The following is a 13994-nucleotide window of genomic DNA, read 5'->3' as shown; positions in this document are numbered from 1 at the left end:
TCCTCACACTCTGCTTCCACATTGGAAGGTGTGTCGGTGGGATTGAGGAAGTCTTTGAAGTACTCCCTCCACTGACCCAAAACATCCCGAGCTGAGGTCAGCAGCGCACCATCCTCACCATAAACAATGTTGATGTTGCACCGCTTTACCATCCTGAGCCACCGGATGGTGGACCAGAATCTCCTCGAAGCCGTCCAGAAATCATTTTCCATGGCCTCGCCAAACTCCTCCCACACCCGAATTTTTGCCTCAGCAACCGCCGAAGCCACATCACGCTTAGCCTGCCGGTACCTATCAGCTGCCAGTCACGGGGTCTGGGGCAGTCTCTGGGAAGTCCAGTATCTATTCTGTACAGAAACACGGTGTTTCCTGTATCAAAATGATTGTTGATTTTTGTTCGCGTCAACGTTAATTTTCAGCATGTTAACGCCAAAAAAAGCAACGCATTTTTACCCTTTCGGAATTCCGTACGGAATGAGGTTTTGGGGCTTGATAGTGGTGATCGTGCCCAGATCCGCCATTGCTGTAAAATAGTCCTAAAATGCTTGCTTTTAGATTAGTACATAAGTAATTAATGAATGACATATCAATAATAACTTGAGTACAAAATCATCGAAGGCTGTCCGACCCATAATTCAATACATACAAAACCCCCCCGCACATTTTCGATAGGGCTATGCATGAGGCAGCTATATCGCAAGACCCAAATGTCACGTGGAGCCTGGCGTGCTAAACGCATGCGTTGGGATTGTGGAATAGGTTTGAAAGTATTATCTTTTAGAATATGTAAAAGTAGATCGTTTTAATAAATCTACGGTACCGGTAGCTAAATAAATCGCTCATCACTCGCACGACTCGCAGGAAGAAGGCCACTATACCCAAACGGGAGATGAGGAACAAGGGAGGAGGCGGCGGAATAGACGGTAGACTGAAGCAGAGGCTGGAGCAGGTGGGGAGTCGCCTAATGCAATGACCCTTTTTAAAGCATTGAATTAGACCGTAATAGAGCCTCGTAGGATCACATCTTTGACGTCTGTCAAGTGTAGAAAACCAAGTATAAATATCACATTTGAGCATATTAATATGTCGGGGTTCTTGAACTGATTAGTCGTCCTCACAAGAAATTCCTCTGAACGTAGAGTAGTGTGTACGTAGTATATGAATAAAGTTATAGCAGTGCCCTGCGAGATGCAGGACAGGAGAGTGAGTTCTTTTAATGTGGTTTTATGGAAAACAAAATGACTCTCGCACTGTCATGCCATGGAAACTTAATTAAGACGAAGGCGTATTGACAACCTGCTTTGGGTGTCTCAGTACTTGAACTCACAGGGCAGGCAGTACGTGGACTTGGCAGAGGTAGCGGGAGACCTTCAGAAACGCTACAGGTAAGACCCTCACGTCGTGGATGCTGGCGATATGACCGTCGGTAGCAATGTATGAACTTTATCAAGCATTCTCTTGTTAATTAACATTTTCATACTTATTCATGTTTGGTCCATGTGGATTGTTTTTTTTACAGTTAGTGTTGAGCTTTTGTGTTCATGGGCACATTTCCAGCTGTATGCAAGCAGATTAAAAAATAAATCGGTTTATCAGTTTATCCACTTTTCCATCTGTACTGTGTCCTTTGCTAGACTCGATTATGGACGGCGGAATAAAGTAGCTTTCAGGATCCAGGTAGAGAAAGGTGAGTTTGCAAACCCGATACTTTTCCTAATGAGGTTGCTTCTGCCCCCTCATTTATGCATTTAAGAACATAAGAAATTTACAAACGAGAGGAGGCCATTCGGCCCATCAAGCTCGTTTGGGCAGAATTTAATATCTCAAAGCTGTTAAAATCTTATCTAACTCTGATTTAAAGGAACCTAGGGTTTTAGCTTGTGTTACACTAGTAGGAAGACTATTCCATACTCTAACTACACACTGTGTAAAGAATTGCTTCCTCAAATTCGTTTTAAAATGTTCTCCTGCTAATTTCCAATTACGGCCACGAGTTCTAGTATTTAATACTGAAATAGCCATTTGGCTGAACAGCATCCAGACCTGTTAGAATCTTATACACATGGCTCATGCCCCCCCTTATTCTCCTTTGCTCAAGGCTAAACAGATTCAGCTCAGCTAACCTCTCCTCATGAGACATTCCTCTAAGACCAGGAATCATTCACATAGCTCTACATTGCACCTTTTCCAAAGCAGCAATGTCCTTAAGATATGATGACAAAACCTGCACACAATGTTCTAGGTGGGGTCTTACCAAGGAATTATGTAATTGTAGCATCACCTCCTTGACCTAAACTCCACACACCTAGAGATGTAACCTAACATTCTATTGGCCTTTTTTATTGCTTCCCCACACTGGCGAGAGTGGGACATGGAAGCATCAACATACACACTGAGATCTTTCTCGTATTCACCTACCTTTATTTTAAAGGAACCCATAAAATATCTTCTTTATATTTCTGCTCCCTGCATAGATTACATTAAATTTATCTATGTTAAATTTCATCTGCCAGGTATCAGCCCAGTCGCTAACTAAATCCAGATCCCGTTGTAGCTTCTCCGCTGCTAGATCATTATAAGGCCCTTACTATCTTGCAAATTAGTGATTTCAGCTTTTAGAGCTCTGTCTGTTTATTTTAGTGTATGGCGCTATCTTCAACGAGTCGGCTGCGGATTCTTGGGAGGAGAAGCACTTGGCTAAAAGAGCTAGGAGGAGTCAAGATCCTGAGTAAGGTTACACTCTGGTGTTAGGTTTTACTTTGCCCAGTTGCCGTCACGTGATTCTCTGACTCCCGACTCCACTCAGGGACGGCGAGACAGATGAGGATGATGACTCCACCGACAGTGAGATGGATCCTCCAGAGCCCCCAGTAAGAGAGGTTGTATTTGTGAAGAGGGGTGAGCCCACATGCCCCATGCAGCGCCAAGTGACGTGTTGGGTATCCGATTCTGCCTTGCAGTTCTCGGACCATATGAACCGGTCGCTGACGACACTGTACAGGAAGGGGGTGCCGGCCCCCGGTGATAAAAAAGAGAACATCCTGATCGACCTCTGTGAGGAGGATGCCGACAGCCCCCTGGTAAGCCACACCTTGTAAGCATGCTAAGGTCACATGACTTGCAAGGATCCCCCCCTCCCCCCGCCACCTGACGAGACCATTGTCTGCTGCTGTAGAAGCTGACTGACACGTCGACGCTGGAGCCTGAACAGAAAGAAAAGAAAAGCAAAATGAAAAAAGGGAAAAGACGGAAAGACAGGGGCCGGAATGCAGCGGAAAAGGAGGCATTGGACAGAGGAAAGGATGCGAAAGGTACCCAGTGGGGTGCGGCTGGGGAGGATGCCGTTTTTGGGGCTCGGGGAGTGGTTCTTTGTGTCATAAAACTTTTCAAAGGCATAAAAAATGTTATAAAGTATTACAAATATACCAATTCAGTGCAATTTGTATATTTGTGATAATTTATTACTCTTTATGCCTCACATTGAGTCGAATTGCATTTTCAATTTTGTTGTCCAAGTGCCAATGACAGTAAAGATTCTTCATCCCTGTTTTTATCTTTGTCTTTTTAATTAAAACAGTCCGGACACGAACCCCAGAGCTGCAGCACCCCACCGTGACATTTGAGGACATCGGAGCAAATGAAGAAACGCTGAAGGTAAGAAACACTGAAGGTGACCCATTTGAGGTCAAGCAGAGCATGGGGTGGCCATTTATTTCTCAACCCCCTCCCCACCAGGAGGTGTGCAAGCTGCTGATCCACATGCGGCACCCTGAGGTGTACCAGTGTTTGGGCGTGGTGCCCCCCCGTGGCTTCCTGCTACATGGGCCCCCGGGCTGTGGGAAGACCCTGCTGGCCTACGCGGTGGCTGGGGTGAGTGAACGGCTTCTCCTGCTCGGCTTCATCGTGCTGCGGTGTAGCAGTTGGTGACGTCGCCCCGGCTTCCCTCCCCACAGGAGACGGGTTTGCCCCTGCTGAAGGTGTCTGCCCCCGAACTGGTGTCCGGCGTGTCTGGCGAGTCCGAGCAGAAGATGCGGGAGCTCTTTGAGCAGGCAGCGGTGAGCAGCTGGGCCCAGAGGGCTGGGGCTCAGTGAACAGCCGGGTCTGGGTCAGGGGGCTGAGGCTCAGTGAACAGCCGGGTCTGGGTCAGGGGGCTGGGGCTCAGTGAACAGCCGGGTCTGGGTCAGGGGGCTGGGGCTCAGTGAACAGCCGGGTCTGGGTCAGGGGGCTGGGGCTCAGTGAACAGCCGGGTCTGGGTCAGGGGGCTGGGGCTCAGTGAACAGCCGGGTCTGGGTCAGGGGGCTGGGGCTCAGTGAACAGCCGGGTCTGGGTCAGGGGGCTGGGGCTCAGTGAACAGCCGGGTCTGGGTCAGGGGGCTGGGGCTCAGCGAACAGCCGGGTCTGGGTCAGGGGGCTGAGGCTCAGCGAACAGCCGGGTCTGGGTCAGGGGGCTGGGGCTCAGCGAACAGCCGGGTCTGGGTCAGGGGGCTGGGGCTCAGCGAACAGCCGGGTCTGGGTCAGGGGGCTGGGGCTCAGCGAACAGCCGGGTCTGGGTCAGGGGGCTGAGGCTCAGTGAACAGCCGGGTCTGGGTCAGGGGGCTGGGGCTCAGTGAACAGCCGGGTCTGGGTCAGGGGGCTGGGGCTCAGTGTGAGTTACACTCAGTGCCCTGTTCCTGTACTGCCTCCAGGTCAGCGCGCCCTGTATCCTGTTCATTGACGAGATCGACGCCATCACCCCCAAAAGGGAGGTAGCCTCCAAGGACATGGAGAGGAGAATTGTGGCCCAGCTGCTCACCTGCATGGATGGTGAGGGGTGGTGAGACGAACTGGGGTGGGGGGAAGCGGGTATTGTGATGCGGATGTCTGCCCGACCCCTAACTCTGACATCCCCAACCCCCTCAGACCTGAACTCCCTGCCAGTGACGACACAGGTCCTGGTCATTGGCGCCACCAACCGGCCAGACTCCCTGGACCCAGCACTCCGCAGGGCCGGCCGCTTCGACCGGGAGATCTGCCTGGGCATCCCCGATGAAGGCGCCCGCCGCAGGTTCGCTATGTGCTGTAGAGGGAGGTGGGTGGAGCGACAGTCTGGGTGCCACCATATTGCTTTTCCGCAGAATTCTGGAAACGCTGTGCAGGAGGTTGGCGCTTCCTGAAGGCTTTGACTTCCAGCGGCTGGCCCGGCTTACGCCCGGCTTTGTGGGGGCTGACCTCATGGCGCTGTGTCGGGAGGCGGCTGTGCTCGCCGTCAACCGGGCCCTGTTTCAGATGGGTTGCAGAGATGGGGGGGATGGTGTCCTGGGGGCTACAGATGCCACAGGTGCAGGCCACCCCGACGGAGAGAAGGTCCCGCCCCCTGCAACCGGAGCAGCTGGGCAGGTGAGGTGCCACAGGGGGGAGGTGCACGTCTCACCTTCACGTCTGCAGAGGAAATGACCTCAACTTGTGTGTGTGTGTCCCCAGGAGGAGCTGGCGGAACTCCTGGCCCTCTTGAAGAGTGACTCGTGCCTGTCAGAGGAACAGCTGGCTGGTCTGCACGTGCTTGCCTCGGATTTTGAGGCGTCGCTGTCCTGCGTTCAGCCCTCTGCCAAGAGGGAGGGCTTTGCCACCGTACCGGATGTGACGTGGGACGACGTGGGTGCCCTACGGGATGTCCGGGAGGAGCTCACCATGGCCATTCTGGTAAGGTAGCAGGGTTCGGTACTGGTGTGACCGTTCGGCCCACTGTGGAGAGGAATGATTCTTCCTCGTGTTGCTTTTTTCCCCCAGGCCCCAGTTCGTTGCCCCGCCCAGTTCAAGGCCCTGGGGCTCAGTGCTCCCGCTGGCGTCCTGCTGGCGGGCCCCCCTGGGTGTGGGAAGACCCTCCTCGCCAAGGTATTCAGCCTCCAAAGTGTGATTGCAACACGCAATCGAAAATTTGTGCTTGCTCTCCCAAGTATGTGTCTGAGATGGTCATATGTGAACTGTTTTGGAAGAACTGCATACCATAGAATCCAGGGACTGTTTCCCATCAGAGGCTTTTTGATGGGTGATGCCTAAATGATGGGTGATGCCGGACTTCTATTCAACTGCAAATCTACACAGAAAAAATGCACCAAATGGGTCATTCCATGTCAAATCATCACGCTTTCGGACTTAATTGTCACGTATATCAACGAAACTTGGCATGCTGATTTGGTCACATGAGTAACTCATGAAACTGAAATTGTGTGTCTGGGATCAATATTGAGGGAGATTTAAGTGAACAAAATTATTACTTTTTTGGGGCGGGGCTATGAATTTCACTGGCTATATTTAGCTTAATGTAAGCTGCACAGAAGTGGTCCTTATATTGTTTTAAAGCTATTGTCCAGCTCTATAGATTGGTTCAATCATATGCCATCCCCATATGAATAATTACTATGTAATAACAGATTAAAATATTAAAAATTCAATAACAAAAACCCATATTTAAAAATTTATAATTTTTTTTACTAAAGCTAGATCATAATGTCATGAACATGTCCAGAGAATTTGGTCTTTGGTTTTTGAGTTGTTGCTGACATATCATTACTTATCTGAAGTGTGTATCAAAAACACAGTTCCTTACAATGCGGTTAGCAGTAGCAGAATAGCAGTTAGTGATCAATGCATGGTACAGGGTTATTATTTTTCATTACTATTTCCAGAACTAGTTGTGGTAATATAATTTAAATTGAATTTTTTTAAATTACTATTAAAAATGAATAACAACTTATATTTGTATTGCACTTTCTATTTTAGCAATCTCAAAGTGCTACAAAGTAAAAAATAGCATAATAAAGTACTAATAAATTAAAAATACTATACTATAGAATACTTAACTAAACGTCTTTCTAAAAAGATACGTTTTTAGCTTTTGTTTAAAAGCATCAGTCGACTGTGGGGCTCCCCATGAGGAGTGCATTACAGTAATCCATCCTGGAGGAGACAAAGGCATAGACGAGCTTCTCTGCATCTGCCAGGGAAAGTGTTGGGCGGAGTTTAGCGATGTTCTTGAGGTGGTAGAATGGTGATTTATAGAGGTGTTTGATGTGGGTGTCAAAGGTGAGTTGAGAGTCCATTTTAACACCCAAATTGGTGACAGATGTGGAAAGGGGGAGGTTTTGGCCAGAGAAAGTGATACTGGTGATGGTGTGGTGTACCAACTAAGATGGCTTCTGTTTCGGATCTGTTCAGCTGAAGAAGTGTGGATGAGGCTCAACTTCCTATCTCCTCCAGGCAGGTAGTCAGTGTGGATGTTGACAGAGGAGCAGTAGAGGAGGTGGGGGTAGTCCTGAGATAAAGCTGAATGTCATCGGCATAGCAATGGAAAGATAAACCATGAGATAAAGCTGAATGTCATCGGCATAGCAATGGAAAGATAAACCATGAGATAAAGCTGAGTGCCATCGGCATGGCAATGGAAAGATAAACCATGTGTGCTAATGACATTTCCAAGGGGGAGCATGCAGATGATGACACTTCAGCTTTAATGAAGGGGATGTTAATTCCTGGAGTGATTGCGGGATTGTCGGAGGAGTTGGCGGAGCTGTGAGCTGGAATAGCTGAACGCCATACTGACCTAGAATGCAAGGCAGACGGTAAAACGGTACATGAAAACTTTCAGAAAAAGTACGAAACTTTCTAACAAAAACTATTTTACTAAAAGTAGTAAAATAAGATGAATAAATAGTAAATAATAAAAAAGTAAATAGTAAACTAGTAATAATTGGTAGTGTTAGAGGGAGAAGTGGCAAGCATTGGACGCCAGCGTCCTCTCCTCCAGTGCGCCCAGTTGCAGCATGCAAGTGTGATTGAATAAAAAGACAATATTGCCAAAGTAACTGAAAAAAAGAGAATTAGGCCTACAGTAAAATCCTCTTATATCCATAGTTGCTGTATGCCCAGAACACTACAGGACGCCATTTACTCATGCTACACCCCAGCAGACACACTTGTGGTATAGATTATTATATTGTACATGTAGTAATCCAACTTTACCTGATCAGATGTGTAACTATTAGTAATCCCGATTACGTATCTGACCTGGATATCACCGGCACGCCACGTGCCTTGTAGGCGGAGCCTGCATGTCCGTTATAGCCGAACGAAACTACAGCTAAAAGTGGCCGTTATATCCAATGCTTTTTCTGCACGTTCTTAAAGACGCACGGCCGGGACCAGCTGACTTTGTCCATTTTTTGGCGATATTCTGTTATAAACGAGTCCACTATGATGGAATTTTACTGTAATAGTACAATCAAAATAGTTTATTTTTCTCTTTAGTGTTTTCACTAGACACTGACCTACTAAAAAGGGCCTTCATTTGTCAAAAACCTGAAAAACCAAGAAAAATAAACTAGATAGGCTTTTGGGCTACTACAGTAAGGAAAGAATTTCAATGTAATAATGCACAAGTTACATACAAGCAATACTGTTTAAAGGGAAGGTGGGAATGTTAGAACATGAACAATTGCTATACTGTCAATTTATAATCCATCAGAGCCTTTGAAGCAGCCATTATGTCTTTGCACACCTCACTCAGCTCTGATGAATGCAGGGTATTTATTAGCCACGTTTACAAGCCATGTGGGCCTTTTCAGTAATGTGCCAAGTACAGATTTCTGCAATGACATTAATGAAGCTTCCATTAAATTTCATTGATTTAATGAAAATTTAATTCCATTAAATTTCATTGTAGCATATTTTATGATCTTAATGTTATTACTTGCACCTGTGCTTGTTATACTATTTCATGTCAGTTTGGCTGCCATTAAAAAGGCCCATTAATGATATGAAACCATGTGACGCTACCTTTACGTCAAAGACCAAATTTTCTGGAGATATTCATGACGTCATAATCTAGCTTTTAGTAAAAAAAAAAAATGAATATATTGAATATAGGTTTTTTTTGTTATTGAATTTTTCATTTAATCAGTCATTACATAGTAATTATTCATATGGGGATGGCATGTGATTGGTTCAATCTATAGAGCTGGACAATAGCTTTAAAACAATATAAGGACCACTTCTGTGCAGCTTATATTAAGCTAAATATAGCCAGTGAAATTCATAGCCCCGCCCCAAAAAAGTAATTTTGTTTGCTTAAATCTCCCTCAATATTGATCCCAGACACACAATTTCAGTTTCAATTTCAGCCCCCCCACCTTCTATTTCTTCTGACCAAATCAGGCAAGTTTCTTTAAAATCCGTGACGAAGAGGTCAGAAAGTGTGATGGTTTGACATGGAATGACCCAAATAATCAGTTTTTTATATATATATATATTAATTAGCAGTGCTTTATTATGTAGCTAAGTAATGTTTTCTTAAAAAAAATTGAGTAATGCTAACTTAAGAATTGGCACTTAAGTTAACCTTAGCCTAAACATTCTACATAAAAAAACACAATTTATCAAACTCAAAGACGTTGCATGTCCGTTGTTGTCAGTGTCTTTAATGTTTTTAACCAGTGGAAAAGTGGGCAGGTTCTCATGTCGTGCCACTACAGCACTATGGTCAGCACTGGCACCAGCACAGCACTATGGAAAAAAAAGTTATCGTGGGAATTTCACTGACTGTGGCAGTTTATGGCGGGTTTGGGAAAGTCTGCTTTGGAAAGGTGCCTGTGGAGTGCTGCTGTGATTTTACTGCTTTCTAGAATTGCGCAAATATGCACGTCCTGGCTGTGTAACTGCCCCTCCCCTGGAGCTGATACACGGTGTGACCAGAGCGACGTGTCATATGGTGTGAATATGGGTCAGATTCCATACTGATCATGTGACCTTGCTGAACTGCGCCGAGGCTGAGTACGATGTTAGAGACCCGGTAAGCCGTGTGAGTGAGTATGACCTTAACGTCTGTGCGCTCCGTTCTTACTCCAGGCTGTGGCTAACGAGTCCGGCCTGAACTTCATCTCTGTCAAAGGGCCCGAGCTGCTGAACATGGTGAGTTGGGGGGGACTGTCGGCTCATCACAGGGGTGGGGGGGGACTCTTAGCTGACTGTCCCCCGCTTGCACCCCCTTCTGCCTGCAGTACGTGGGGGAGAGCGAGAGGGCCGTGCGGCAGGTATTCCAGAGAGCACGCAACTCCTCCCCCTGCGTCATCTTCTTCGACGAGATCGACGCGCTATGTCCCCGGCGCTCTGGACACGAGGTGATGCCCCCGGCACATCTGTCAGCCGTCAAGTTGCATGCGAATCAGAGCCAGCTAATGACGCCCCATGTGATTTGTAGTCCGGCGCTGGCGTGCGCGTCGTCAACCAGCTGCTTACAGAGATGGACGGCCTGGAGACCCGGAGGCAGGTGTTCATCATGGCTGCCACCAACCGGCCAGGTATGAAACCCCTCTCCCCCTCTGTCAGTGCTGCAAAGGCAGCCGCGGTCACACCCCCGCCTCCACCTTCTATTCCATAGACATCATCGACCCTGCCGTGCTGCGACCGGGCCGCCTGGACAAGACGCTGTATGTTGGGCTGCCTCTCCCGGAGGAGCGACACGCCATCCTGCTGACTCTCACCAAGGTGGGGTCCGACTTCTGGGGCCGTGGGGTGGGAGCAGGGTGACAGTTACATGGGTTTCAGGCTGAAAGGTCGTCTGCATCTCAGGGGGGCACCAGACCGCCACTGGAGCCCGACGTGAGCCTGGAGGAGGTCGCCCACAATGGCCGCACTGATTGCTTCACGTGAGTGCCCAGCCACCCCCCCCCCCCCCCCCCCCCCGACCTGCCGCCTTTTTATTAAGGAATAAACCTGCTGCCCACGGTACTCCTGAGCAAGGCTGCATGTGCTTGTCACAGGGGGGCGGACCTGTCGGCGTTGGTGAGGGAGGCATCTGTGAACGCGCTGAGGCGTCACCTGAGCTGCCGTGCATTCTCTGCAGGTAACGGGGGACCCGGGGACTGCCTGAAGGGGGGGGGGGGGGTTTAGTGCTTGTTAAAAAAATAAAAGGAACCTGGGGACTTATTAATAAAGGCTTTGTGACAATGAAATAGCCATGAAACATTCATACACATTTTATATGAAGATTTTAGAATTTATCAAAGAACAATAAAAACTGATTAGTTAAGTGCAGAAACGTTTTATTATGTTTGACATTCAGCGTTTTTTTTTTAAAGAACGATACTTTATTGCATGGAATCTAAATTACGTACGTACTGAAAAGTCAAACTAAGCATACGCACCAACGTTGTGAACCCACATATACAGTAAGCCATTCATATTTGCCGTTTCGGTTGTTCGGGCGTTGGCCGTGAATGAATAAATGGGAATATTTTGGGAGCTTGCAGAAACATCGCAGAAACACTCAAATAACATAAGCTAAAAACAAAACAAACTATTTGTATCACATAATCATATAATATTTAAATATTAGTGATACATAATATTTGTTTTCATAATGTTTGGTAATGGACAGTCATTGCTCAGGCAACGGTTGAGGTTAGATTTGCACGCATGTACAATAGCGTACATGTAGGAATGTTTCTGTGATATGTGGGGTTTATATGTAAGATGCGTATCGGTTTATACAAGGTTTCAAATCTGACTTTATATACCGACACCGAGTTTTTGTACGAACATTTCCATAAGTGTACTTTTTAAAAAATTATTATTATAAATGAGCCCCATAGAGTGTGCAGAGAAAGAAAGCTGTTGTGTAATGTGACACTCTGTGTGTGTGTGTGTGTGTGTGTGTGTGTGTGTGTGTGTGTGTGTGTGTGTGTACGTGTGTGTACGTGTGTGTGTGTGTGTGTGTGTGTGTACGTGTGTGTGTACGTGTGTGTGTGTGTGTGTGTGTGTGTGTGTACGTGTGTGTGTGTGTGTGTGTGTGTGTGTACGTGTGTGTGTGTGTGTGTGTACGTGTGTGTGTGTGTGTGTGTGTGTGTATGTACGTGTGTGTGTGTGTGTGTGTGTGTATGTACGTGTGTGTGTGTGTGTGTGTGTGTGTGTGTGTGTGTGTGTGTACGTGTGTGTGTGTGTGTGTGTGTGTGTGTGTGTGTACACGTGTGTGTGTGTGTGTGTGTGTGTGTGTACACGTGTGTGTACGTGTGTGTACGTGTGTGTACGTGTGTGTACGTGTGTGTGTGTACGTGTGTGTACGTGTGTGTGTGTACGTGTGTGTGTGTGTGTGTGTGTGTGTACGTGTGTGTGTGTGTGTGTGTGTGTGTATGTACGTGTGTGTGTGTGTGTGTGTGTGTGTATGTACGTGTGTGTGTGTGTGTGTACGTGTGTGTGTGTGTGTGTGTGTGTGTACGTGTGTGTGTGTGTGTGTGTGTGTGTGTACGTGTGTGTGTGTGTGTGTACGTGTGTGTGTGTGTGTGTACGTGTGTGTGTGTGTGTGTACGTGTGTGTGTGTGTGTGTACGTGTGTGTGTGTGTGTGTGTGTACATGCACAGAACACTCCTTCACCTCCGGGCCCATGGCGGATGTCAGGGTCAGCAAGCAGGACTTTGAAGACGCCCTTAAGAAAGTGCGACCATCCATCTCCGAAAAGGTAAAGGGGCTTGGGGGGGGGGGGGAAACCCATCCATGAGGCTCCACGGTGGCCTGGGTGGAGTGGAGAGGCCAATGGGAACTGTAATGAGGCTCTGGTGCACGTTCGTGCATTTTGGAAAGAGTTTTTTATTTTGCTTTGTCTCCACACAGGACCGCAAAATGTACGAGGCTCTTAAGGAATCTCTCAGTAGATGAAGCAGGGTATGATTTCAGATGATGCTGATTTTGTAATAAATGTTTTATTGGACTAAGTTGTCTAGTGGTGCCTTCTGTTTGTCCTGGGGGTGTCCGTGATGCACTGGTCTTGGCTTCTCCACAACCACACACGTGCTTATAATTATTAAATATTCAAGCTATATTGTTGGACAATAGCTTTAAAACAATATAAGGAACACTTCTGTGCAGCTTACATTAAGGTAAATATGGCCAGTCAAATTCATGTTTAATTGCCTAGACGGTTAGTCAACTAATGTAAACATACGCTATATAGACAAAAGTATTGGGACACCTGGCCATTAAACCCACAGGAATTTTTATGACATCCCATTCTAAATCCATAGGCATCAATACGGAGTTGGTCCCCCCCCATTGCAGCTATAACAGCTGCCACTGTTCTGGGAAGGATTCACACAAGTTTATGGAGTGTCTGGAATTTTTGCCCATTCATCCAGAGAGGCATTTGTGGGGTTAGGTATTGATGTTGGTTGTGAAGGACTGGCTGTCAATCTCTCTTCTAATTCATCTCAATGGTGTTTGATGGGCTTGAGGTTAGGGCTCTGCATGGGCATATCCCCACACCAAACTCACCCAAGTCTATGTCTTTATGGACGCTGCTTTGTGTATTGGTGTAGTCATGCTGGTACAGGTACAGGCCTTCCCCAAACTGTTTCTACAAAGTCAGAATTACCCAAGATGTCTTGGTAAGCTGTAGCATTAAGAGTTCCCTTCATTGGAATTAAGGGGCCCAGCCAAAGCCCTGAAATACCCCAAAATGTTATCTCTCCTCCAAACTTTACGGCTGGCACAATGCAGTCAAGCAAGTGATGCTCTGCTGGCATCTGCCAAACCTAGTATCATCTGACTGCCAGAGAAGTACAGTATGGTTCGTCACTCTACAGAACACGTTTCCACTCCAGAGTATGGTGATAGCATGCTGTACATCACTCCGTCTGACACTTGGCATTGTGCTTGATGATGTGAGGCTTGAATGCACCTGCTCGACCATGGAAGCCCCTGGCACACAGTCTTTGTCCTGGGGTTAATGCCAGAGGATGTTTGGAGCTCAGCAGTTATTGAGTCAACAGAGTGTTGGCAACTTTTACACACTACGCGCCTTAGCAGTTGGAGATCCTGCTCAGTTACTTTATGTGGTCTGCCAATTTGTGGCTGAGTGTCTGTTGTTCCTAAACACTTCCACTTTGCAATAATACCACTTACAGTTGACTGTGGCATATCTAGCAGGAAATACATTTCAACAACTGACTTGTGGGACACCGCAAGGAACTG

General features: G+C 47.1%; 1 protein-coding gene across 1 annotated transcript; it reads left to right on the top strand.

The window, feature by feature from the left end:
- Positions 1 to 393: 393 nt before the first annotated feature.
- nvl (nuclear VCP like) lies at positions 394 to 12739 on the top strand. The gene is given in 23 exon segments (XM_049007942.1): positions 394 to 949; positions 1315 to 1385; positions 1635 to 1687; positions 2641 to 2728; positions 2807 to 2870; positions 2961 to 3080; positions 3176 to 3311; positions 3578 to 3654; positions 3736 to 3919; positions 3922 to 4055; positions 4685 to 4802; positions 4899 to 5043; positions 5114 to 5375; positions 5460 to 5678; positions 5766 to 5870; positions 9879 to 9941; positions 10031 to 10150; positions 10231 to 10330; positions 10411 to 10517; positions 10602 to 10678; positions 10793 to 10875; positions 12389 to 12486; positions 12639 to 12739. Coding segments are annotated over 23 exon segments (2529 nt in total). The 5' UTR covers positions 394 to 889; the 3' UTR covers positions 12684 to 12739.
- The last annotated feature ends 1255 nt before the right edge of the window (positions 12740 to 13994 follow it).

Source organism: Brienomyrus brachyistius, chromosome 3, assembly GCF_023856365.1.
Source record: "Brienomyrus brachyistius isolate T26 chromosome 3, BBRACH_0.4, whole genome shotgun sequence".
Classification (NCBI taxonomy): Eukaryota; Metazoa; Chordata; class Actinopteri; order Osteoglossiformes; family Mormyridae; genus Brienomyrus; species Brienomyrus brachyistius.
This window is presented reverse-complemented; position numbering and strand designations above follow the sequence as displayed.